The sequence below is a fragment of the Pteropus medius genome, unplaced genomic scaffold (genome assembly GCF_902729225.1).
Source record: "Pteropus medius unplaced genomic scaffold, Ma_sr-lr_union100, whole genome shotgun sequence".
Classification (NCBI taxonomy): Eukaryota; Metazoa; Chordata; class Mammalia; order Chiroptera; family Pteropodidae; genus Pteropus; species Pteropus medius.
The window spans coordinates 1,945,672-1,971,396 of record NW_024349797.1 but is presented as its reverse complement, the minus strand read 5'-3'; the positions used below and the strand labels follow the sequence as shown (position 1 = coordinate 1,971,396).

At 54.6% G+C, this 25,725-nt stretch overlaps 1 protein-coding gene across 2 annotated transcripts in view; it reads right to left on the bottom strand.

Moving 5' to 3' along the window:
• Window positions 1–25,725, bottom strand: part of PAPLN (papilin, proteoglycan like sulfated glycoprotein) — a 39,990-nt gene that overhangs the window by 12,070 nt on the left and 2,195 nt on the right. For both annotated transcript variants that reach the window (XM_039883716.1, XM_039883717.1), the window contains 23 exons: window positions 21,166–21,281; window positions 20,201–20,261; window positions 19,803–19,905; window positions 18,194–18,324; window positions 17,103–17,226; window positions 16,536–16,616; window positions 16,275–16,447; window positions 16,024–16,147; window positions 15,463–15,589; window positions 14,283–14,490; window positions 13,566–13,748; window positions 13,176–13,317; window positions 8,883–8,960; window positions 8,463–8,718; window positions 7,211–7,331; window positions 6,765–6,903; window positions 5,262–5,730; window positions 4,373–4,510; window positions 4,114–4,238; window positions 3,734–3,878; window positions 2,973–3,110; window positions 2,188–2,315; window positions 1,974–2,082 (listed from right to left, as the gene is read on the bottom strand). In XM_039883716.1, the coding sequence (XP_039739650.1) occupies window positions 1,974–2,082; window positions 2,188–2,315; window positions 2,973–3,110; window positions 3,734–3,878; window positions 4,114–4,238; window positions 4,373–4,510; window positions 5,262–5,730; window positions 6,765–6,903; window positions 7,211–7,331; window positions 8,463–8,718; window positions 8,883–8,960; window positions 13,176–13,317; window positions 13,566–13,748; window positions 14,283–14,490; window positions 15,463–15,589; window positions 16,024–16,147; window positions 16,275–16,447; window positions 16,536–16,616; window positions 17,103–17,226; window positions 18,194–18,324; window positions 19,803–19,905; window positions 20,201–20,261; window positions 21,166–21,281 (3,419 nt within the window). The remainder of the gene's footprint in view (window positions 1–1,973; window positions 2,083–2,187; window positions 2,316–2,972; window positions 3,111–3,733; window positions 3,879–4,113; window positions 4,239–4,372; window positions 4,511–5,261; window positions 5,731–6,764; window positions 6,904–7,210; window positions 7,332–8,462; window positions 8,719–8,882; window positions 8,961–13,175; window positions 13,318–13,565; window positions 13,749–14,282; window positions 14,491–15,462; window positions 15,590–16,023; window positions 16,148–16,274; window positions 16,448–16,535; window positions 16,617–17,102; window positions 17,227–18,193; window positions 18,325–19,802; window positions 19,906–20,200; window positions 20,262–21,165; window positions 21,282–25,725) is intronic.

Sequence of the window (25,725 nt, the reverse complement as noted above, 5' to 3'; positions counted from 1 at the left end):
AGTGATCTAAGTTCCAGTGAATGTGCCTCTTATCCACAAAGGAACCACACTGATTTGTCATTAACAAAAGACTTTTAAGCAGCACTGAGGTGCCAGGCCCTGTGCTGGATGAAGGACATAAGCGCGCCCTGCCTCCAGGGCACTGGGGTGGGGGTGCAGGTGTCTAGGGGATACTTCCCTGAGGAAGAGGCTATCCGAGACCTGACCTAAGGATGAGGAGGCTGCAGCTGGACGACAGAAGGAACATGGGGACTCAGGAGCTTGAAGACAGGCCCCGGCCAGAGCAAGAGAGTGAAGGAGGACGTGCACACGGCTCTGGTCGGGAGTTTGGACTGGATCCAGGGGGTAACAGAGGGGCGTGAGCTAAGCAGCACTGATGCAGTTGTACTTTGAAAGGGTTGCAGACTTCAGTGGTGGGGTAGGGGACAAGCCTGAAGAGCAGAGGCCAGGTAAGTGGCTGCTGCACAGATGACACAGGCAATGAAATAAAGGGACTGGGATGAGGGGCAGATGTGGGAGTTGGGGAAGAAATCAAGCTACAGGGTTGTAGCTTGGGTTACTGGGCAATGGTGGTGCCCTCCACCGTGAGGAGACCCGGGGAGGGAGGGATGAGGGAATCAATGTGAGGTTATTTTCCACCATTCTGTATTTCGGGTGCCGAGAGATGCCAGAGGCTTCGGATTTGAGGTTCTGGACCCAGAGAGTGTATCACCGAGGATGGTTCTGGGAACTGTCTACAAGGTTGCCCAAGGTCAAGTTAGACAAACTGAAGACCAAGGACAGGACCTTGAGGCACACCGGCCTCTAAGGGAGAGGTATGAAGAGATGCAGCAGACAGAGAAGCAGGAAGAACACCAGAAGAGGGTTGTTGCCTGGAGCCACGGGGAGGGAAGGTCTCGGGAGGCACAAGCGATCAGTGGGAGGATACAGGTCGTGTGGGGGCTGGGATATGCCAGAGGATTTAGGAACAGGGAGGCAGCTGGTGGCGTTGGCCAGAGTAGTCTCCCTGGAACAGGGGTGGAGGTGAGGCCCCAGTGCAAGGGCTGAGCTGTGAGTGGGGTGAACAGGTAGAGACATGTGATACAAACGGCCACGCTGTGAAGGGGAGACTGACAGAGGCCAGGCTGCAGGGAAACACAGGGTCAGAGGAGGGCGTTTGTTTATGTTTGATTTAAAGAGGGAAGTCGTCCTAAGCATGTCTGCTGCTGGGAAGAGCCAGGGCCCAGTCCAGTGTGAGGGCCCACGGCCACGCTGGCATCTCACTTACCTCTGAGCCTTGCCCAAAATCATCCTTCCCCTCAGCCTTCACGGCCCAGCCAAAGTCACCTCCATGGCCACTCCTTCCTTGATTCTCTCAGGTGGGAGGCAGCCTCCTCTGTACCTGAGGGGACCCTGGGCCATCTCCTGCCTAGGAGTATCTAGGGGACGTGGATCATCCCAGGATCCCCCCGGGACTGTTTTAGGGTTCTGATTACCTTAGGATCCTCAGAGCCTAGCCTGGTCCTGACACCATGCAAGGAGGAAGGGGGCAAAAAACAAAAAGTTTGCTGAATGAATCAAACCAACCGATCTGGGATAAAGGCCACTGAAGTCTCCAAAGCTGAGTGTAGCCCAGTGGTTCTCAACCCCAGGGGAGATTCCACCGCCCCCCCTTGACCGAGACATTTGTCAACATCTGGACACATTGTCATGACTTGGGAGTGCTACTGGCACCTAGTGGGTAGATGGCCTGGATGCTGCTAAACGCCCTACAACGCACGGGACAGCCCCCACAACCAAAAATTATCGGGTCCAAAATGTCAGTGCCGAGGTTGAGAACCCCTGGTGTGGCCCAGCTAACAGAAAAGAGAACTGCCCTGTGTGGCCTCGTTGTCTAGGCACCAGGCCTGGGGTGGGGCAGTGGTGACAGCAACATCCCTGCGGAAAAGTGGACACCTGTGGGTCTGAGGCCAGGCCTGCGGGAGTAGTCTTACCTGGACCATCTGATGTTCACACTTTCTCCTGCCACCACACACAGCAACCTGGCCGTGTCGCCTTCTGGCACCGTCATAGTAGAGGGCAGCCCTGTGATTGTCAGGTCTCCTGAGTCCAAGGATGAGGCACTGTCAGCCACTATGCTGATCCTGCGCCACCTGACCTCAAAGGCCACTGGCCCCAGTCACCCTTCCACTCAAGACTGCACCTTACCCAGAACTCTGAGCTGGACCCATCTCTGGTCTCGGTCCTGCCCATTGAAGGCGACACAGGCATAGAAGCCACCGTCTTCCACAGCCACATGGCTGATGACCAGAGAGCCATCGGGCTGCTGCTGGTGTCTGGGGACCAAGCACAGTCAGGTGGCTCCATCCCACGGGGGCAGGGGAGGGACAGGGTCCTCCTTTCCCTGGTGAGCAGCCTCTACTGCTGAGGGGGGTGTCACCAAACGGCCAGTCAGCCTTAGGCCCGCGGGTCCCCCACCTGCCAGCACTCACATGGGGACGCCTGACTTAAGCCTGCCAATAAACAAGTCTTCTGATACAAAATAATATGAGTGTCCAGTTTTCGCTACCCTCATTTAGTGGGCTCAAATCCTGGCTTTGCCACTTAGGAGCTGCGTGGTGTTAGGCTTCCGTGTGAAAAATAGCACCTACCTCACCGCAGCTCTTCTGCAGCTCGTATGGTGGATACAAGCCTCACACTCATATGGGTTCAGTAAATGTTAGCTGTTATGATTATAGCCAGAAATACGTCTGCCTCCACTCCTCCCTCAGCCAGCACCTCTGTTACCTGGCCTGTTACTTCTGCCCACTAACCACACCGGAAAAGCCCAGAGACCCAAATGCTGGTCTGCCCAAGGAGCCCTATGCTGAGCAGCTCCCTCTCTCAAGAGCCCTTGACTGACCAGAGGGGACACCTGGCAGCCCTTCCCCTAATGGCCTACACAGGGTGGGTGGGGCTGGAGGCAGGACAGCGAGGAGAGGAGCGGAGCAAACCTGGGTGAAGAGGGGGGCTGCCCATCTCTCTGCCACTCGATGGTGGGGGGTGGGAAGCCCTCAGCACGACAGGTCAACTGGATCCGCTGGCCTGGGTGGGCTTCTACCACCCCAGGCTGGTTCCGGTCCAGGCGGAGCCTGCAGAACAAGCACCCCCACAGCCCTGAGGGGGTCCTTGCCACTGCCGCCCCCACCCCTATCCATGCCTGGGGCCGAGACCTCTGTGCGAGCCTCACCGTCCCTCCTCGCCCTCCAGCCAGATCGCCCCTCTGTTCTGGTGAGGACCCATCAGTACCTACGTGGGGCAAAGGCTAACAGCCACCTCTGCTATCTCACAACCCTCACGCGTGATCTCAGACTGCCTTCTCCCCACCCTGCACGTCTGCCTCTGCCCTTGACCTGGACACCCTCCGGCCCTCGGCACCCCTTCTGTAGACTGTGACTTCTTCCAGCTCAGGCTCTTTACTCCAGACACTCTTCCCTTCCCCTGTCTCCCAAGTCCTGGGCCATAGCCTGCAGTGTTCCCAACTGGCTGAGGTTGGAGGGAAGGCTCCCCTTCTTCCTCAATAGGCTGAGCTCAGGAAGCCATGTTTTTCTAGTCCTCACCTCACAAAGCCCTAAGCAGGGGCCAGCAAGCTGGTCATAGCACACGTCGGCCTGGGGAGCCATTCGCCTTCCCCTTCTGTCACCCATTGAGACCTCCATGGACCCTGGCCCTCAGGTTGGGGAGGCTGAAAGCAGCATAGCATTGCTCCCATTACCTGGTCGTGGGCCGCGGATGTGAGGAGGAGATGGTCCCCAAGTCCCCGGCATCGCCCCCTAGGCTGGAGTCCTGAGGACTGAAGCCCTGGGTTGGGTTTCTGGTCTGAGGGAAGAGCCTTGGCTCAGCCTCGGACATGTCACTCCCTGTCATAAGGCCAGGAGAAGCAAGGGGTGAGCTGTGGGGAGAAGGGAGTTGGAAGGAAGGGTGGGCCATGAGGCCAGTGGGGGACATGGCAAAATGAGGGCCACAAGGGGCAATACGTCCACCCCAGCCCAGCTGGAGCATACAGTCCCTGCTACCAGGATGCCTTGGCTCAAGGAGGCACCCTAGCCCCTCCAGTGTGGAGATGAGAACCCACTGGAGGTGGGGAACAGGGACCTGTGATGCGAAGGTGGATCTTCTGAGAGTCGCGGCCTGGCCCGATGCTGCCACAGCTGTAAGTGCCAGCATCCTCTGCCCACAGGGGGCTGATGACCAGGGAGCCATCAGGTTGCAGCCGGTGCCTGAATGGAAGGGACTCCTGAGAACAATAATGAGCCCGACCCCCCTCAGGCCCCAGTGCTCCTTGCAGAGGGGACCGTAGCCGCACACCCTCCCACCCCAGGGGCTGCCACTGGGGGAGGATGCCTGCACACACCTGTCAGAGGAGATGGGCTGCCCGTCTTTCTGCCACCTGGTATGGGGGTCCAGGGAGGTGTCATCCGGACAGAAGAGCCGCACCACATGCCCCAGGGCCGCCTGCACCAGAGAGGGCTCCGAGCCTGCCAAGCTAATCCTGGAAAGGTGGGAGGCGAGGACCTGACCTGCTGGCATGAGTGCCAGGACCAGGGACCACCTTCATCAGCGAGTCCCACCACGGACAGCTTGGTGCCCATCCTGTCACAGGCAATTGTGACAGAGGGCGTCCGTCACATGAGGCCAAGCTCCAGAAGCCTGTGGACTCAGGAATCTGCCCTCCCAACCTCCCTGCCATGCCCTAAGCACTGCCACTTCAACCTGTGCCCGCAGCAGCAGCAGGGGTGGCACAAAGTCCAGGGATGGAGAGGCTGGGAGACAGCACACACCACACCGGATTTGTGCGGGGGACTAAACCACACACCTGTTCATTTAGTTTTCAATCTTCGCAAATCTCTCAACGTGACACAGTCCCAAGAGTAATTAATAAATGGAACTCACGCTAAACCTATGAGATAGCACGATTTTACGAGTCAAGAAACCGAGGCTTGGAGAAGTCAGATGACTTGCCAAAGGTCATGAGAACCATAAGCTTTTTCAATTAGACAGACTCTTGGGTACACTGGCAAGACATGCTGTAGAGTCCAGGCACCACCATGTACTGACTGCTCAACTTCCAAAGCCTGAGCTTGCCTAGGTGTAGAATGAAGGTAACGAGGCTACCTCAGAGGATTTGAGGTTAGGGATAGGGAGGGCAGGCTGGCTTCCCTATTACCCCAGAGTTTTAGCTTCAACAGGTTTAGCCCCTGGCCCATGTCCTTTCCCCCCCACCTGGGAAAGGTGGGCCTCACCTGTAGGAGGAGCTGTGGGAGGGTGGCACTGGCCGCCCGGCATCTCTGCCCAGTCCAGGGGCGCTGGGCCCCAGCTCCTGGCCCCCAGGCTGTTCTCCTAAGGCCTGGGTGTGGTACGAGTCTCCTGGCCCAGGCTCTGAGTCTCTCCACCAGAGGCCACCAGAAGGCAAGGGTTTTCTCTGGCCTGTGGCCATGGTACTGTGCTGGCTGGCCTCCCGCTGGCCTCCAGGACTGCCGCTGCCACCATCTCTGTGGGTGTTATGGCCGGAGGCCTGTTGGTGGGGCCCATGTCGCGACCCCCCGCAGCTGCTCATGCACTCCTCTTCCGAGGGAAAGTTATTGGCGTTGCCGTGGCAGCCACCATACCAGAAGCGGTTACACTGGCCCACGGAGGCAATGAAGTACCAGCGAGCGGCCCAGTCTGTGCAGGAGCCGTGGGCGCTGGGCAGCAGGCACCGCACTGGGTATGCTGAGGACAGGGAGGATGCGTGTCACCCGGGTGGCCAGTAATAACACTGCCCAGCAAAGCCCTGCCGAGAAGCAGCCACCATCCCCTCTGAGACAGCAGCAAGGCCCTCCCCAGTTTATGGAGCATGCCTACACCTCTGCTCGGGCCCCTGACCTGACCCTGGGGGCAGCATCTTATTGACTACCCAGACCTGCCCTGGGCTGTGACCACAGCAGCTTCTGGAGTCAAACTGTCCATCTCCACCCACAGAGCTCTCCAGGTCAGGGCTGTGAGCTCCCTGGACCGGCTCCCTCAAGCCTTTCCCCATTAATTACCAGACTCCTGGAGTACACACCGGGGCCTGACCTTGACACCCTTAGCTCAGGATACAGACCCAGCCCTGAGCAACCAGGGGCCTGTGAAGATGCCCAGCAAAGGCCCTGCTCTGCTCCCAGGGCCCTTTGCCAGCCTCTGAATGCAACTCCAGCCCCAACCTGCCCATGCTAGCAGCCCTCCACCCCAGCACAGCCTGCTCCACCTCTCCATGTTTGGATGTGGCCATGGCTGGCCCCTGCTTGAAGGCCCCTGCAGACCCTGAGCACCAGCCTGTCTGGCTTTTGATGTCCGCATGTTAGTCCCCAGCAGCTCCACCGATGCATCCCATGCTCCAGCCTCAATAACTTCCCTCTAGGACTCATCCCAGGCCATGGGACACCCCATCAGTCCTGGCACTGCCACCCTATACCATCTCTGCCTCTGGAGGGGGCTGAGCCTCAGGGGGAAGAACAAGTCTTTCTTCTCCATGGGAACTTCTCCACCTACAACTCTCCCCAACTCTCACAGCAGCCAGATGGCCTCAGTGCAAACTGCTGGAAATGAGAACAATCTAGCCATGTTCTCTGGCCTGGCACCTAATAGGCGATTAATAAATATTCATGGAAGAAATGAATGAACAACTGAGCCAGTAGGAAGAGCTTTGGCTCTGGATGGGGGTGGGGGACACAGTGGGATCAGAGCCCATCCCCCAGGAAGGACGAGAAAGGGCATCCACTCACCGTAGCTGGGCTGGCCCACACAGCCTTCTCCTAAAGGGCCTGCTGCAAAAGCCACACTGTCATAGCAACAGCCAAACTGGGAGCCCCGGCACTCACTGGGCTCGTTCTCCTGGGCCTGGGGCTGGTGCGCCTGGGGGGCCTATGGAGGAAGTTGGGGATAGGTCTAGTTCTTGGGGACTCTAGGTTGCCTGGGGGAGGATGGTAGGAAGAGGGACAGACAGAATTGTGAGCCCACAGCGCATGACCCCAGCCCTGGGAGGGGAGATCAAAAGCCAGGAGCATGTCGGATGAAACCCCCATCCCAGACCATCTCTGAAACTGCCCTCGAGAGGACGGCCCAGGCCGACAGGCTTCAGGGACCTCCTTCCTCAAAGACCAAAGCTGCCCAGTGGCACTGAGCAGGATCGGAGCTGGACTCCTGCCCCCCACGTGAACGAGACACTTACTGTGGAGGCCACTGCTCTCGACCCCAGCCTGCTCCTGGCGCTGTTGCCACCATAAGACTTTGCACAGCCAGCTTCATGGGGCCCCTCAGCCACAGACACCCCGTCAGGGCAGCACCCATACCTAGACAGACATCACACAGCCCTCCCCTCACCACCCAGCTCTGATCCCCTCCCTTTCAGGGACCCTGAGCTTCCGAGGCTCCCTGCACAGGGGGCCGACCAGGTGAGGATTTGCGTGGGAGACGGCACGTCCCCGCGTGCAGGGCACAGCATCCTGCGTACCGCAGTCTCGCCACGTCTACCAACCACGCGGCGGCCGCCGGGGAGGGCCATGGTAACACAATAAGCAGAGTCGTAGCCCTAATAATTGGCAAATCCTCAACTCACACATCCTGCCACAAAAAGGAGGAGGAAGAAATGAACCCGAGCCTGCCTGAATATCTGGTTCCCGGGGAGTTTTTACAAAGTCCCAGGAGATGGGGCCAGAAGGCGTGTCAGAGGATCTCACACTTACTCCACCTCCACAACCAGGACTTGAAGATGAACGGAGGAACGGATCTAAGCCCCTCCATGTACCAAGCACTGTATGACTCATTTCATCCTCAGTCACCCCAGCCAGTGGCTGTCATCATTTCCAGCAGAGGAAGCCAAGATCAGAGAGGTTAAGTAACTTGCCCCAAGTCACCCAGTCACAGCCAGTAAGTGACTGAGCTGAAAATCACCCCCAGGCCACTGACCCCAAAGTCTGGGCCCTTAGCACCCCAGCCCCTGAGGGAGCTCCCGGGAGCCTGGTTTGGATGGTGAGCTAGAATTCTACCCCGTGTGCTTTCCTAGGCCTTGGGCTACACCTCCACAGGCTGACTTTGCAGAGAAAGCAGGCTTTTCACCCGTCTCAGCATAGGAGAAAGCTCGGCAAGGGGAAGGCACGTCCTGAGGATGGAGAGGAGAGGAGAGGGCCTGAGCCGCGGCCAGCATTCGCTCCCACCCCACCGCTCAGGCAGGGCCGGGGGAACCCAGGACAGCAGAAGTGACACAAACAGTATCTATGATCTCATAAAACACCCTTCCCACATTTCAAAAGTCTTTAATCACACTCAGGGCAGCTCAGAGACGACACCTCCGTGGTCCCATTCCTGAGCCGGGCAAGCCCACCCCACCCCGTCGGAGCAGAGACGCTGTTCTGCCCATCGGACACACCTTCGCTCACACACCTCCCCTCTTTCCCCTGGTCCGAGGAGGAAGAGGCACCTACTTGCTCTGCTGACAAGAGGTTCCAGGGCAGCCTTGCCACTGTGGCCCAAGAGATGCGGTGTGGCCGTCAGGGCAGCACCCATGGGTGCTGTGTCTGCAGTCATGGGGCCAGGAGCCAGACCGCAGGGGCTGCTGCTGTGGCATCTGCTGTAGAGAAGGCGCTGGACCTGGGGCTGGCAGATGGGGGCTCAGGTCTCCTCTGGGGTTACCCCGGGCTGAGGGCTGCTCCCGGGGAGCCCACCACTGGTCTCTGGAATCTAGAAAGAGGAAGAAGCAAAATCACATTATATGTTTACCTGGCTCCTCACCTCCATGAGTCCACATCAGACCCACCTCTCTCCATCCTCCCTAAGCCACTCACCCCCACCCTCAACCTCCATCTTCAGGACACTGGGTTGGGGGCTTCCACCAAGCTTCTCACCTGAGGCGGGGGCCTCCCGACCCAAAGACATCCAGGGAACCCTGGGGCCGGCGTGTACATCCTGCACGCTGGGGACTTCTGCAGGGGGCCAGGGCGGTCCAGGTGGGGTACAGGGAAACAGAGAAGAGTGGGCCCGAGCCATGGTCAGGCCTGACCAATGTTAGTGCCCACCCTGCCACTCAGGCAGGGCCATGGGAGCCCAGGACAGAGGTGACGTGAGCGGTACCTGTGGTTTCATAAAATACCCTTCCCACATTTCGAAAGTCCTTAATCACACAGAAAAATGCTTATATTACATGTACAGCAAAAAGAAAAGGCAGATATAAAAAGAGCATCTATGTTTGATCCCAACAACAAAAAACAGTAATACATTTTTTTTAATTAGATGCAAAAGCAATCCAACTAAAATATGGGCAAAGAACTTGAACAGACTTTTCTCCAAAGAAGATATACCAACGGCCAACAAGTACGTGAAAAGATGTTCGACATCATTAGTCATTAAGGAAATGCTATCAAAGTCATGAGATACTACTTTGTACCCCCTAGGAAGGCCCTAATCAAACATCAGAAACAAGCGTTGGTGAGGATATAGTCAAACTGGAACTGTCACTCATTGCCGGTGGGCGTGAAGTGATACAGAGACTGTGCAAACAGTTTGGCAGCTCAAAGAGTTAAATATGGAATCACCATTTGGCCCAGCAGTTCCACTCCTAGGTACAAACCCGAGAGAAATGAAAACCTATGTTTACACAGAAATGTTTACAGCAGCTTTATTCATTATAGGCAAAAGGCAGAAATAACCTAAATATCAGCACATGAATGGATAAACAAACTGTAGTGTATCCATAAAATTGAATGTTATTCAGCCATAAAATTGAATGAAGTGCTGATACATGCTACGACTTGGATGAACCTCAGAAACATTCTGCTAAGTGAAAGAAGCCAGGCACAAAAAGTCTACTGATCCTTTTCTGTGATGAAATCCAGAATAGGCTAATCCATAAAGACAGAAAGGAAATCAGGTTCCCAAGGAAGGAGCTTACGGTTAACGAGAAGTGATTATGTAATCAGTACAGGTGCTTGTATGGCATGATGAAAATTTTTGAAAATAAGGGCAGCTGGTGGTTGCACAATGTTGCGAATACACCAAATAACACCAGATTTTACACTTAAAAATGGTTAACCGTATGTTATGTGAATTTTACCTCAATAAAAAGATTTCATATTAAATGTAATTGGATTGGTAGATGAAAGAATAAAGAGAATAGAAAATGAAAAAGCAGATGTAACAAAAGGTTAACTGTAGACTTTAGAAGGTGGGAACATGGCTGCTCACTATATAGTTCATCTTTTCTGTATGTTTAAAATTTTTCATCACCTTATTGTCCAACGAGGTAAGTTTACTAAAAATCATGAGAATGGGTGAATTTTATGGTACATGATATAGTTAACCACCATAATAAAGTTATTTAAAAGATTTTTTAAATCATAAAATGGAGAAAAAATGCAAATGGCTAAGAAAATTAAGACAAAAGGAATTTAATGGTACATAAAAGAAGACTCGCAGAATATACCCTAAACATTCACAGTGAAAGTTTCTGAATGCTTCACATGTGTGTGTGGGGTGGGGGTGGGTGGGGTCCCTTCCTTCTGTTTAAGCATATTACTACATAATGGAATAAAGTTATTTTAAAAAGTGAAAATTCCATTCCCATATGGACTGCATCTAGCCAGTCTCCAGGGAATATTTAAAAAATAATAATTTAGGGCTGGAAGACTCCAGCAGACATGTGGTCAAATCCTTGTTTTCATTTGATTGCTTACTCCACCCAGGCCAAAACCTCCACAGAGGCCGATTCAGATTCTCTTCCCAGTTCTATCATCTCCTACCTACATTCTCTCTGGCCCTGCATTCAGCCCCCGCCAGCCTGGGAATCTCTGCCTTCTCTCCTTTTAAATTCAAGGTGAGAGGCGCCTTCCTGCCAAGCCCATCCTGCCTCTGGCTTCCCCATCCTGTGACCCTTCTATCTTTTCAGGCTTAAAGTCCAGCATCTCTCGCCCGCACACCCTCGGGGCATCAGGCTCTGCAGGGCCAGTGCCAAGTCCTTCTTGCTCTTCCTAGCGTTTGAATTTCTGCCGCCTGCTTCCCACCAGACTCTTGCTTCCCCACTGTCTCCACTTCAGTCTGACCCTCAGGCAGGTACCCAGTTTGAATGGCTCCCCTGGGTTGTATTAGACAAATTCAACCTGCAGCCCTCAGCATTGTTCCAGCTCTCAGCACACCAACCACCCCCTAGACAGACCTCCTGCCCGCCCCCACACACACTGCTGGGGTTGAGGGCTGGTTCTGGGGCCCCTACTGGTCTCAGAGTTGTTCAGTACTTGAAATGTGGCCAGAGTTACATTCTTTAAGATTAATTTTATTTTAAATTTAAATACTGAGACTTGATTCACGTATAGGAAACCACCCCAGTATGTTTGAAACAACGTGGGTAGTATCTACTCTGTCAACTGCACATTTATGAAATCTAAATCTAGATCCAGTATACCAGTGAAGGATTAGCATCTGAATGCAGATGTGCTGAAGTGTAAACTATACATTGAATTTCCAAGATTTAATTATTTTTAAATCTTGTGAAAAAAAGAATGTAAAATATCCCATTATTTTTCTATTGATCACACATTAAAAATATTTTACTAGGTTAAATAAAATATATTATTAACTAACTGTGTTTTTTTTTTTTTTTACTTTTTTAATGCAGCTCTCAGAAAATTTTTAAATGACACATGTGGCTGGCACTCTATTTCTACTGATGGAGCGCTGCTCCAGAAAGAGGAGGAAGCAGAGGCTGCAGCTGCAGGCAGGGTGCAAGAACCCCAGCCCCTCCCCCGCAGAGCATGCGCCAGAATGCACATCGACATTAGTTACGGTCCCCAGACCACCAGAAATCACCTCAATTCTCACCCGTCATGGACTTCTGCGAAACCCTGAGAAATCGTGACACTGGAAAATGTTCACATGCCAAATGGCATTAAAGAGAAAAAGCAGATACAGAGCCACACACATATTACACTAGAGATTTATCCCACTAATGGATAGGGTCAAGGGGAACTGACGTTTCTACATACTATTCTGATTTCTCCAAAATTTCCACAATGAACATACATTATTTTTATAATTATAAAAATAGCAATGAAGGTTATTTCTTTAACAACTCGGCCTGGCCTGGAATTCTGTCTCCAATTCCTTCCTTCCTACTTACATGAATCATGGACACCTCCTCCAGGAAGGCGTCCTGGGGCCTTGGACACTGAGTGGCTCTAGGGAGCTGCACTCATAGGAGCCCGAGGATCCTCCTGCCCCATGAAACCCAGGCTGAGGAACCCAGGAGCCTGGCCCCAGGGCCTCCACACAGCCTCCCCACCATCACAGCTGACACCTTGCTTCTCAAGTGCTGTGTGTTCAGGCACTGCCAGGGACTCACCACAAGCCTGGAGAGTCACTTAGTAACCTCGCTGTACAGATGGGCAGACTGAGAGCCAGAGAGGATCTAGGTTAGCTGTTGACCCCAAGCCACTGGTTCTCAGCCACACTGCCATGTGCCTCCAGCGGAATCCTACCGCCCTCATCACTAATACGTCAGGGCCAAACACTCCTCTGTAGTGTCAGAAGGCCACCACCCACCCTGTCCAGCTCAGCCCAACCCACATCCTTCCTCAATGTCAAATCCTCACACCAAACAAGTGCTGGCTTCTCCATCCCTTCCTCTGGTGACTCCTCATGCCTGAGACACCTTATTTCTCAGTGGGGATGCGAGGGAGGGGAAAGGGGAAGACAGAGGCAGAAACAGTATATAAAGACAATCTTTCCTGGACCACCCCCTTGCTCTGTATTCAGCCATTTAGTCATTCAACAAACATTGAGTACCTCGCACATGCTAGTTAAGTTCTGTGAGTGGTATAAACAGGAATAAGGAAATCAGGTACCTGGCCCTCGAGAAGCTTATAGCTAGTAAGCCTAACAAGCCATATACGACGCAGCAGCACAAGGACACTAACCTAAGAGTGACAGTAAGCTATGGGGGTAGGGTACGGGATGCTCCCTCTGTGGGAGAAGAACAGGGGTGGCTCGTGAGATTGCACAGAGCTGGGTTTGACGGCTTCAGCAGAGGAAGATGTGGGAGGAGAGCCGTCCAGGTGGCTGACACAGCACAAAGGCCCAGTGGCAGGAAGTGCTGGCTAGGTTCTAACAGGGAAAGAGGTTGGGCCAGGCTCTACCCTTCCTGTCCTTACCGGGAGGAAGATGACAAGGCTGTGTGTTACAGGGCTCCACGTCTGCAGGCTTCCACAGCTTCAGGCTCCCACACCGGCTGGGTGGCCCAATGGCACAGATGACCTGGCGCCTCCGCGTGCCCGAGCTGCAGCTCTTGGAGCACTGGGGCCCATGAGTGCGAGTGGGAAGAGAAAACACACATGCATAGGGTGAGACCCTAAAGGTGGGGGTGGGGTGGGGAAGCGGTACTAAAGGGAGCGTGGGAGAGAGGTGGGAGGAAGAGAGGAAGGTAAGTGGGAGGAAGGTGCCTGCTAACCCATGTCGGATCCAAGGATAGGCACGTGTGCAGCCCGCCAGAGACCCAGGGGACCAGCACTGGGCAGCAGGTATGGGGGGAGGCAAGCACTCACTAGACCCCAGGTGCCTATGTGCCAGGCTTGGTCACTGAGGGGGGAACAGTCGTCATGCACACAGGACTCAGTGAGAGGCGGCTGGTCCTGCAAGTGGCATGCTGTGGCAGGGAGCAGCGACCCCTCAGCACTCTGGCAAGTGATGCTCCTTCTCCGGACCCCGGCACCACAGCTGACAGAGCACTGTAAGGACCAGGCCATCAGCGAGAGCTTGTCCTCGCCCAGAGGAGCCACGCTGGTCTGGGCAGCTGGAGGCCTACTGGCCTGGCATGGAGGGCAGACGGCACCCTACGGCCCTTGTCCAGCTCCCCCGCCCAGAAAGCCTGAGTCACTCCCCTGAGGTCACACAGCCTGAACCATGGCTGTTAACACCAGGCTGAGGTGTGTTTTCCATATTCCCTCGTTAGCAACTTAGACATCTGTAGGTGCTGGAAGCAGTGACCAGTAGCCCCAGACAATGCCAGCCCTTCCCTTGTCCCCAAACAATGTGTCCCAGGATCCTAGAGAAGGACGAAGAGCACTGGAGTAGGAGTCCAAGCACCTGCTCCTTGTCCCAGCCTTGGCCACAGCTTCCACAACTAACCGTCAGGTCACTTTACTGGGATCTGTTACTATGGCGGAGAACAAGCCCTCCAACCCTGTCCTGCTGCTGCCCCAGGCCCACAACCCGGCTCCTGATTCCCCCACCCCCGCCCCGGGCCCTGGCAGGGGCATCACCTCTCCCCAGGGCTCCGTGCTCCAGGCTGCGCAGCGGTGCAGGTTGCAAGCCTGTGTGGTTGGGGGCTTCCCAGGCAGACCTGCACATTCAGCCTCCTTGACGGCCTCCTGGACGCCAGCCCCATCAGACCAGACACAGTAGACGGAGCGGGACTGGGAGCCACCTCCACAGGAGGCTGAGCAGGGTGCCCAGGGCCCAGTCTTCCAGCTGGCAGGAAGCAGGAATTGGGAATCTGTAAGGCGGGCCCAGATAGCAGGGGGCCAAAGCCCAGGCCTGACGGGGTGCCAGCTCTCTCACACAGGAGTGAACTGGGGACCCCTTCCCCAACCTGCCCTGTCTTCTGAACATCTGGGCCTGTGCGGCCGGGGGACAAAGAGCTCTGCACAAAGGCCAGGCCCCGGGCCCTGCTCACCATTGCCCAGCACCGCACACGGGGGCCTACAACACGAAGCTGGCTGCCTCCCTCTCAGCATTCCTGCCCTCATCTGCATCTCCCTTTCTCCTTCTCACCAGGTCCCCTGTCACTCCCAGCCAGACTCTATTCCCCCAGGGTTTGACCTTAGTTGTGGGTATCTCCCAGAAGGGCCATGCTCGCCCATGTGTGGAGTGGCCTGGAGTGGCTCTGCCTGGCCCTGGGGCACCAGGACCTCTGGGCAGTGCCCACAGCACATGCAAAGCCAAGCCCACCACCATCCCGCGAGGCCAGGTGGCGCCAAGCCTGTGATGGTTGAAGGACTGCACCAGCCCTGCAGGGAGCCTTGGACTGCAGATTACCTGTTCCTACATGCAGGCTGGGCCCCAGCAGGGCGCCACGCTCTGGGCTGGTGCAGGTAAGAGGTCCTTTGTGCAGGAACAAAGGCATTGCAGACGCCCCCAATCCCTGGCCCACTCCTGGGCATCTGCGAGCCAAGTGCCCTGACGACTCAGACAGATGGGGCCTCCAGTACCTTCCCAACCCCCCTGCCACCAGCCTGGACATTCTGGGCACTGTGCATGCACACAGGGTAGACAGAACGGTGACAGCTGCCTCCCCCTACTCCAGTCACAGCAGTGGGAAACCCTGAGCCACCCAACCTCTTTGCTCAACACGTAAAGCAGCCTGGGAACCCCACCCCCTCCCACCCAAGGGCTTGGGCCCTTCCATGGGCGAGGACGGGAGGGGGCTGGCAAGGGCCTCACCGCTTGGTCTGTGGGCAGGGGTGAGAGCTGCAGAGGCGGTGACTGGGCGGCCGTGGCTGGTGCTGGCACATGGGGTCAGGGTAGACCTCATTGTCGGTGGTGCAGAACACGGGGCGGGACTGGTGACCTGCAGAGGCCCGGCGGCCATAGTGGGCAGCTGGTCAATGTTCACCAAATGTATTCTCTGGGCCAGGCACCATTCTGGACACAGCCCAACTGCCATCTTGATTAAGCCTAAAATGACCCCCTGGGGCAGGTGCCATGATCATCCCCAATTTACAGATAATGAAACAGGCTCAGAGAGTTTTTCTGTGAGTGACCGAGCCCCATCTTGACAGCTGGTTGTTGGCTCCAGGCCCTGACTCTGTCAGTGGCGTACCATCTCCTACGAGCTGCCACAGCTCCGGGAGTTCTCCCGGGTTCTCTTAGCTTAGGTGGGGCCCTTCACGGAGTCCCCCAACCCCTGGGTTTCCCCAGGGTGACCCTCATGACACGCAGATGTCTCATCTACTTGTCCACTTCCCGTAGGGCTGGAGCACTTCCCCTGGGCCAAGCCCTCACCTCCGCCACACTCAGCACTGCATTCACTCCAGGAGCCATGGCTCCAGCTGAAGCCAGGCCGAGGGGCATTCAGCGGCAGGTGGTACTCGTAGCGCACGCCGGGGTTGGGCTCCTGGCTGATGAGCTGCACAGGGGGGTCCTCATTGAGGCCCATAGCCCTCCTGTGGGCTTCAGGCCTGGGGCACCCACTACAACTTCCTGGGGACCGGGTACCCCCTTTACCCGAGACCTCTCCTGCCAGCCCAGCTCACCTCGATGACCAGGGGCTCTGAGGTGGGGCCGCGGGCATGGAGAAGCTCGGGTGCCAGGTCCCCCTCAGTGCCTCGCTCGTAGTGCAGGATGGTACTGGCCACAGGCAGGGCTCGGGCGGCCTCGATGGTCCAGTGCCCATTGAGGTAGTACTCACCACGGATGCTCTTCACCGCTGTGCAGGGTGAGTCCCCCGTCAGCTGCCAGGGCCACCCACTTCCCTGCCACAGCCCCCAACTCTCCCAGACCCAAATTGTCCTCACCCAGGAAGTTCCTGCTGGCAGCCACCTCCTTGATATGAATGCTGGTGGCCCCCATGGGAACTACGAGGATCTGATTGTAGCCTGAGGAAACAGGGAAACCATGGGACCACCCAGGTCACAGAGAAGAGTCGTCCCTTAGGGCGCTAAATGGCAGAACAGATGGGGATGGAGAAGGGCAAGTAGGAGGCAGCAGGGCTGGGTGGCTTCGGAAAGAGCGTCCCTGCAGGAGGAAATGGCTTTGCAAAGGCCTGAAAGGCAGGCAGGCTTGGGCACCCACGCTGACTGGAGAGGGAAGGGGAGAAATGGGGATACTGGGGAAAGGGATGAGGAAGGGCATCTCGGTGACAGCAGTATGAGACTGCCCTGGATGAGAGGCAGAGGTCCTAGTGTGGGCCCATGGGCTCCTGTGAGAGGGTTTGGCCTTCACCCTGAGCCGTGATCTCAAGCCTTTTAGGCACGGCCAGATCAGACCCTCTCAGTGCCATGAGGGTGACTCAGCCAGAGCAAGAGACAGGCAAGGAAGGGACAGGCAACAGACCCTTGTCTCAACTGTCTGTAGACGCCCACCTCTGCTGAGGTCATTGGCATCAAAGGTGCCTGTGACAGGATAGCAGGTCGTGCCGTCACCCCCACACTGCAGACACTTGTCTTCCTGCTTTGACGAATCTAGGTTGTGGTCGCAGCCGACAAGCTGCCAGGCAGAGAAGAGGGAGAGATGGGAGACATCAGAGGGAGTCATGGACACCCAGGATTCAAACCCTGGTTGCCTGACCAGGTCGAGGAGGAGCAGGAACCACGGCTGACTCTTGAACAGCACAGGTTTGAACTTCACAGGTCCACTTACACGTAGATGTTTTTCAATAAATATATTGGAAAATGTTTTGGAGACTTGCAACAATTTGAAAAAACTGTCCGATGAACTACACAGCCTAGAAATAACGAGAGTTCAGTAAACCTTGGATCTGGCCCTTGGCTGACATCCACCTCTTTCGCCCACTCAGCACGCATCCCCGCCCCCTTCTCTAGTAACACCACCTCCGCTTCCTGTGGGGGTACCTCTCCTCCTATCCTGAAGATTTTGGATAAAGCTCCCCAACAATGGGTTTGCACAAATCAGTGGGCTGCACACCTTGCTCAAAGACAGTGGTTGACGGAGCCCCAAGCCAAGACAAATCGGAGGCGACCCAGGTCGCAGAAACTCCTGGGAATGGGATGCCCTTCCCTGGGGAGTCAGCAGGTTGGGAGAGCAGAAGCCTGGAGCTCTGCTGGTGGCATCTTCACCCCTCACAGGAAGAACCTGCCTGACCCTAATGCTGAGCCACCAGAGGAAAGCCAAAAGGCAAGGAGATTTCCAGCAGCATCATCCAGACAACTACAACCAGCTGGCCCGTCCCTCGATGGCTTTTTTCCCTTAAGTCACTTTTAGTCAGGTTTCTGTAACTTGCCACCCAAAGAATTGCTCTTATGATGGGGCTAGTTTTCAAAGGGCAAATGTAGGAGGGTCACAGGGCATCTGTGATTCAAGGCACCTTAAAAGTTAGTCTTGAGAAGACATCAAGTTCATGAGGGCCACTGGCCCTGCTGGTGCAGGGCAGGGAGACATCCTGCAATAAGCACCATGTCAGCACCGGGGTGGGGGTGGGGAAGGCACAACTCACCCGGCAGCTGCCATCTACACAGATATCTCGTTTGCCAGGCTCGCAGGGCGTCCCGTCTACCACGGCCTCCCTGTGCTTGTAGTAGAAGCTCTCCCCCTTGGGGATGCAGGTCAGCTCACACTTGTTTGGGGCTGGGGCAGACAAGAGGGGAAAGTTGAGATTCCAGCGAGGTTCAAGGCCTTCCCTTGCCACAGTGGAGTGTGGGCAGGGCCAGAAGCACCAAGTAGGGGGAGAAAAAGCCCTTGCAGCAGCCTGCCCCAAGTGGCTCAGAGTTCCACCCCCATCCCAGGGTGAGGAAACCAGCTCCACAAAACTACTGCATCTCTGGGGATCGAGTCAAAGAAAAATCACAGAATAATGAAAAAGCCAGACACTGTCTCAGCGTTATTTATAATAGCCCAAGTGTTGACATCAGCAACTCTAATTATTACCTATCAATAGAATGTTAGCATGTCAACAATGATGTTATTATGAACACTATACAGTAACGTGGGAAGATACTTATAACACAGAATGCAAATGGTACTGTGTCACAATTACAAATATGTAAACACATACAGAGAAAACAATGTGAAAAAGGATAGAATGAAAAGCTAGCAGTGATCCCCTTTAAAATTTTTTATATTGTTTTAATTTTCATATTTATCTACTATTACATACTCATTGTTTAATCAGCCCAAAAGTGATAAGGGGATTGTAATCACCCCCTCAACAAAGAAGGCATCTCTCTATGACCTTTTAACCTTTCTTCTGTGTTCCAATTTTTCTACAATATGAATATATTTAAACTATTTTCAACATATGCTCACCTCAGGACCCAGGAGGAGCAATGAATGCCAATGGCCCCCATTGGGGCCACCCCCTTGAGCCAAGACCCCCTCCCCACACAGCGCACACAGAATATAACTGTTCAGTGACTTAGAACCCAGACTGCCAGTTTCCAGGAGTCATTTGTAGTGAGCAGTGAAAACCAATACTCAAAAGAATGATCCTAAGATATCTTGACTCATTTTAAATGTTTTAATTACATACAGCATTTTTTTTCTTGAACTGTGCTGCTCTAAAAATTAACAACCTACACCCTCCTCAAAGTTACCCAGAGCCCCCTCTCTGGCCCCCGAGATCCTGAGTATATGAACCCCTTGCCACCCAAACACAGCGCCCCGTCCTCACTCAGCCTCTGTGCAGCACGAGGAGAGCTTTGCGAAGCAGGCCCAAAACCGGGCTCACAATGGCAATAGCCACAGCCATGGCTTTGAAAATGTACGAAGGGAAAGAGGACGGAGACCTGGAGATGCCCGCCACTGCTGCGTTGCAATGCGCATGCGCCGGGCGTACCGGTAACTTTTTTAAATAGATGTAATTGACAAAGCGTCTATAAATACGGTAATAAGAATTGTGAAATGAAAAGTCAATGTATAAAAGAGATCCCCAAAAGATCTCTCAAAAGATCCTCAAAAGACCAGTACGATAAAATCTCTCAAAAGATCTCTCAAAAGATCCTCAAAAGACCAGTACAATCTCTCAAAAGATCCTCAAAAGACCAGTACGATAAAATGCGGGGGCGGGGGCAGCAGGGGCGCCCAGGTAGGAGGCCACCTGCCCTTACCCCCGTAGTAGGGCAGCCACTTGTACCGCCGGCCCTGGAACTCATGGTCATCGAACTCCGAGCACTGCTCCGCCCGGAAGTCTCGGGCACCGTCGGGGCAGCTCTGCAGGGGCAGAAGGGGCAAGGGAGGGGGAGGTAGGGTCACCCCCGGGGTCTGCCCACCCCACTGGTCCCGGGGAGGTCAGGTTCTGTCCTTGACCCCTGCTGCAGCTTCAGGGGGGCGAACTGGCCCTCAGGGCCACTTTCAGCCTTTGGGATGCTGGAGGGGAAGGTGTCAGAGCTGTTATTTCTGTGATTTTCTGAGGGCTGAGGAAGGGGTTCCCCGTTCTCTGGGGCCCAGATGTCAGCTGAGTAGGGGGGTCTGGGAAGTTGGTCTCCCCTCCCCACATGGGCTTTACCTCCGTGTGACAAGACCGGTGGCTTCGGGTAGGGCCCACGCAGCTGGAGCCCCCATCTCTCCTGTGGGACAAGAGGACCAGAAAGCCCCAATCCCTGCAACCCAATACCCCCCACCCCCTCCTGGGACTCTCCCAAAGGCCCCCCAGCCTCTGTGGGACTCCCCAGTGGGGTAGAGAGGTGGGAAGGCAATGTGGGGGGTGCCCACACATGAGTCCCCTTAGGTAGGTGCAGTGAGCCCCATGTTTGTACTTAGGAGAAGGAGACTCAGATGCCTAACCATCCTGGAGTTTGTCTAAATTAGGGCCACTCTGCCTCTGAAGGCAAATTTCCAGAGAAGCCCCAAATTCTGCCCATGGAAATAAAATAAGGTGTAATATATACATGGTAAGATTATTCTGCCATTTAAGGAGAAAATGACTACAAGGCACTTAGAATAATATCTCACCTCTTTCTCGTCACGAGGTTCTCAGGAACAGTGATTTAAACCCACTGACAGGTAAGGTGTCATCACCCCTTCTTTTGTGCCCACCCCTCTACAGCACCTATCAGAGTGTGGTGTACAGAGTGGGTCTTAAGTCACTTGAAGCGGGAAATATCTATACTTGAGAAAGGGGCTGAAGGTAGAGAAACTGCACAGGTTAGCATTGCTGAAGATTATTAATTCAACAAGAATTTATTGCACCTGCCATATGCCCGCACTGTGTTAAGAGTTAGAGACTCAGGGGTAGGTGGAGCAGGCATGGCTCCAGCTCCTTCAAAATAAGTCTGATTGTTGGAATCAGAGTGTAAAATACATGGGAAATGACTCGATTTCAAATACTCCGTGCTGCTTCCAGAACAAATCTATTGGGTGGTAGGTTCTGCCTGTGTGACCCAGCGCTGGCCTAGAACATCCAGCCCAGAACCCAGACAATGCCCTCGAGCCTGCTCTTTTAACAAGCTGACCCATTCTAGCCTCCCCTACCTCTGCGAGTAGCAGGGGCGCTCCCGGAAGCTGACACCCACTCCGCAGGTCCGGCTGCAGGGGCTCCAATCACCCCAGGAGCCCCATGTGTCACTCTGCCGCTTCATCTTGGGAGCCTGGAGGAGAAGACACACTCAGAAACCTGAGTCAGGACTCGGAGCCCCCACTCAGAGTCTGACCCAAGGCTTCTGCCTACAAACAACACTCCCCGCCCATCTGGGAGTCTGAGGCAGTCTCTCCTAGAGTCAGCCCCTTAGGAGTCGGCAGCACCACCAGGCACCCTGAACATGTACATTTACAGAATCAGCCAGCTTTCATCTAAGGAGCTGAAGTCAGGCCTTTGCCTCTGTCAAAGTAGCCACCACCAGCAACTCCAGCTCTTTGCCAGGCACAGTGGGGAAATCGCCCCCATGACGATGCTATCCCCTGGCCTATACAGAGTCTGGTCTGCAAACATCCCCCTGCATGGGAGCCCCTGGGTCACCAGAGCAGGCCCTTCCAGGAGGGAGATATAAAAGGCCACTGAGGACAGGGTGGGTTGCCAGGTAGGCAGGGCTCCACCCGTGCAGGGAATGTCTCCCCCAGGCAGTGCCATGCTTAGCCAGGGTCTAGAGTGAAAAAGCCACACCAACTCTTATTGCACCCGCTTCTTCCTCATGTGGTGACCTCGCTTCTAGAAGTTTCTGTGGCTCTGGCCTATTAAAATAAGAAGTTAATCTAATCCTATGTGTTTGTGGTGGGGGGGATGGAGGGGATGCAGCGGGGTGAGAGAAGGTTCTGGTTTCTTCCTGCCAGCCTCCAGGAATCTCCTTAAGACATAGTTTGCATGTGCATTTGTCCTTTTTCTTCTTCCTGTACTTGGCCCTGTTGGTTAAAAAGCAGATGTGATGGCTGGAGTTGGAGCAGCCTTATAGACTATAAGGTAATTTAGGAAGAGGCTTCAAATGGTGAAGCAAAGATAGAAGGATTCTAGACCTAGAGGACTTTGTGAGACTGAACATACTTGGACTTCTGACCTCTGGGTGTTTAAGTGAGAAAGGGACCAAATCTCTCTTGTTGAAGAACTGTTATTTAGGACTCCATAGCAGGAATTCTAATGGATACAGTTTCCCACCGGAAAGATCTGACACCCTGCAGCTGACATCAGAAGTCCACATGCTACACACATTCTCTCATTTACTCCTCAGAGCAACCTGACATCTGAGTGCACACATGGAAGAGGAAGGGGAGAAGGCTACGCAGGTGTTTAGAAAGCACCTAATAGGACCCAGAGCACTTTGAGAACTTTGACTATTTCATCTGCACGGCAAACTGCGGGTGGGTGTTATTACCCCAGTGCATAGATTAAAAAAAAAAAAAAAAGGCTGAAAGGCAGAGGGAGCCACATAGGAACAAGTGGACACAACAGTAGGTCAGCTTCCCACCCCGGCCTTTGCTCCCACCCACCTCAGTGGGGGAACTAAGTGAGACACTGATGAGTCCTAAGGAGCTGGACAGGTGTTAGACTTGACCTCACTGTTTTGCCAGGAAACAGAAGGTGTACTGGAAATATGTCCTATTTGCTGGAAGGGGACTTTATTTTAGGGCATCACCATGTAAGAATTTCTAGGGGAAAAAAAATCATTCCCATTTTCCAGATTAAAAACTCAAGTCCTAATGTGGGAAAGCAAGCGCTTCCTCCCACTGTGAGCCTCCAGCGACTTCACAGGGCCTCAAGGTGAGGACCCGTTTAGGCACCGGCAGATCACTCACAGCTCAGCTCTAACACCTCTGGTGCCAAACACCTAGTTATTCTTGCTTTATAATAGAGCTAGAACCCTGATTCAGAACAAATCACACTAAATTTGCTGAACCACATACAAAACCAGGACGGAAGGGCTGGCCAGATCAAAGGTCTCGGCTTTCACTCTTCAAATCATTTATCCTTCAGTTCTAACTAAGACAAAATGGCCAAGCTCTTGAAAACCAGTGAACCAGAATATCAAAGTGTTCTCTTAAGGATATTTAAACTGAAATTTACTTGATCAAGATCCCATTTTAAAGGGGAAGATATTGAGTGTTGGGGGTGGACAGTGACTTTCCAGGGCTGGCCAGCAACCCCCCAACACACGCAGCCTCATCACCGCATTAGAAGGATTCTGGAAGCGGCCGCAGGGAATGTCGTTTTCTCATCCTGCCAGTCCTGGTCTAGTTACTCATTACCACCGACCAAGGCCTATTGCGATATCATTCTTGCTCCTGAACCACAGCCACTGAGCCTCCCCAGTCCACCCTTCCCCAGGCAGGCTTGGCTAACTGGTGTGGATGAGGCAACAAAGGGCACCCTGTCACTTAGCCATGTTGTGATGGGCAGGATGGGGTGGGAGGAGGACTGGCCTGAACACAGGGCCTTCTAAGTACCAAGTCTTACAAATGTGAGGCAGGCATCCACTTGCCTGGGGCCATCAGCAGGCAGGATTGAGGCACCTGGCTTGCCAGATCCTAGAACTGTGCCCTGTCCACTACTCCACACTGTCCCTCCGAGGAAAGAAAGCACATTCAGCCACAAGCGGCACAGGCACGTTTTGTTTTTCTATAATTACCCAAACCACGAGCTCATGGTGAAGCCAGAATGAGCTGGTCCAGTCTGCCCGCACCCCGGCCTGTCCTCACCTGCCTCCTGCTGCGCTCAGCACCCCACCTACTCCTCCTGCAACTCCTGCCTGGCGCTACTCAGGAGCCCCCTTACCTGTTGCGCTATTCCCAAGGGGATCCGCTGCCCAAAGTGCTCAGGTGTCAGTGTGTGCAGGTCAGGGGACTGGAAGTCCATTGCCTCAGGAGGCCTCCCCTTGACCAGCTGGGGGGTGGGGGCAGCGAGGAGGGCATGGTGGCAGAGCGGCATCTCTGCTTTACTCTTCCCTAATCCTCTACTCACTCTGCACAAGCTGACCCCCGTCAGCACTAGAAGAGCAGAGAAGTGCTGGGGGTTCCCACCATAGGCCTTGTCCCAGCTAGAACCAGAAACAGGGAGCTGAGCTGTGAGCCTGGCCACACCCTCCCCCAGACAGTGGGGGAGGGGCGGGAGTTTCCAGTGGGGCAGGCCCACTGCTGGAGAGCAGGTGGGAGAGGGCTACTCAAGTGTTTCTAAGGGTAAAAGTACTACTAGTAGCCAGGGCATTTGTGGACCTTGACTCATTTCATTGGCATGGCAACCTGTGGCTGGCATCATTACCCCGAGTTAACAGAGTCCACGGCCAGGTAATTTGTTTAGGATCATGCAGCTGTTAGGCGGTGGCTCTGGGTTCCATCCTGGGGTCTTCACACTGGCGCCGTGGCCCCTTCACCTGAGGTGTGGCCTTCATGCAGCCAGTCACCAGGAGGAAGCCTGCACCGAAGACCACAGATGTGGCATTTAGGGAGCAAGGACCATGGAGTGGCAGAGGTGACTGTGGGAAGCTGGCAGGTGGTGGAGAGGACATGAGGAAGGAGGGCTCTAGCCCACCCACTGCTCTGATTGCAGCCCGTGCGGATCGCTGGGGCCTTGGTGGAGGCCCGCTGCCCGCCGCTGGTGTCCACCCTGCCTGGCCCTTGCAGCTCTTCTTACACTTCCACAGAGGGGGGCATTTCCTCAGCCCTCCCCAAGGCAGCACAGTCTGGGTCCCTTCTCTCTCACCTGCCTGCCTCACAGAAACCTGGGCCAGGCTGTGTCTGCCCTGTGGAGAGCCCTCCAGGTGTGGGATGGGGTCTGGCTGCCTCTGAACCTGCTGTCCTGCCCAATGCCAGAATCTGGCAGGAGCAGCTTCCAGCTCTGCAGACTCTGCCCTGCCTCCAAAGGTAGGTCCTGCAGTCTAGGACTCTATTTTCTCAGGAACCATGTGTGTTCTCCAGGGAGCTCTTTCCTATGCGACTCCTGTTAATGAAACAGCTGCTCTGATCACCACTTGGCTTCTTGTGTCCTCTCTCTAAATTTGCACTAATGTGGTAGCCACGAGCCACATGTGGCTATTTAAATAAAATGAAGTCAAATAAAAAATTCAGTTCCTCCGTTGCAGTAGCCTGCCACATTTCGTGTGCTCAGTAGCCACGTGAACACCATGACTATCTTACTGGACAGCACAGATACACTTCCATCATCTCAGAAAGTTCTACTGACAGCCCTGCTCCAGATGCTAATCCCAATGGGGGTGGGGAATGGCTAGCACCCCAAACCTCTAGGCCTAAGCAGCTGAGGGGCAGGAGTTTGGTTCCAGGCAGGTGACAGGCATCTGGTGGGATGAGCCAGTAGCCCTGCACCTTGTCTGGTGCCAGCAGTGCCCTCTCCCTCCCTTCCACCTTGGAAGACCACCCCAGGAGGAGGTCCCAGCATTAACGTGGCCCCAGCACCTTCGGAAGGAGGAGGACACCAGAAAATTGCCTTTTCAGCAAACTGCGCCCCTGCAGCCAGGCTGGCAGTCCTGGGCACCTTGACCAGATGGCTTCCTGGTCCCACCTCTTTTCGAAGGGGCTCTGCTGAGGGTTCGCCTCCTCCCCACCCCACTCTCCCCGACCTTGGCCCTCTCTTAGGGTTGTCGCCTCCACCAG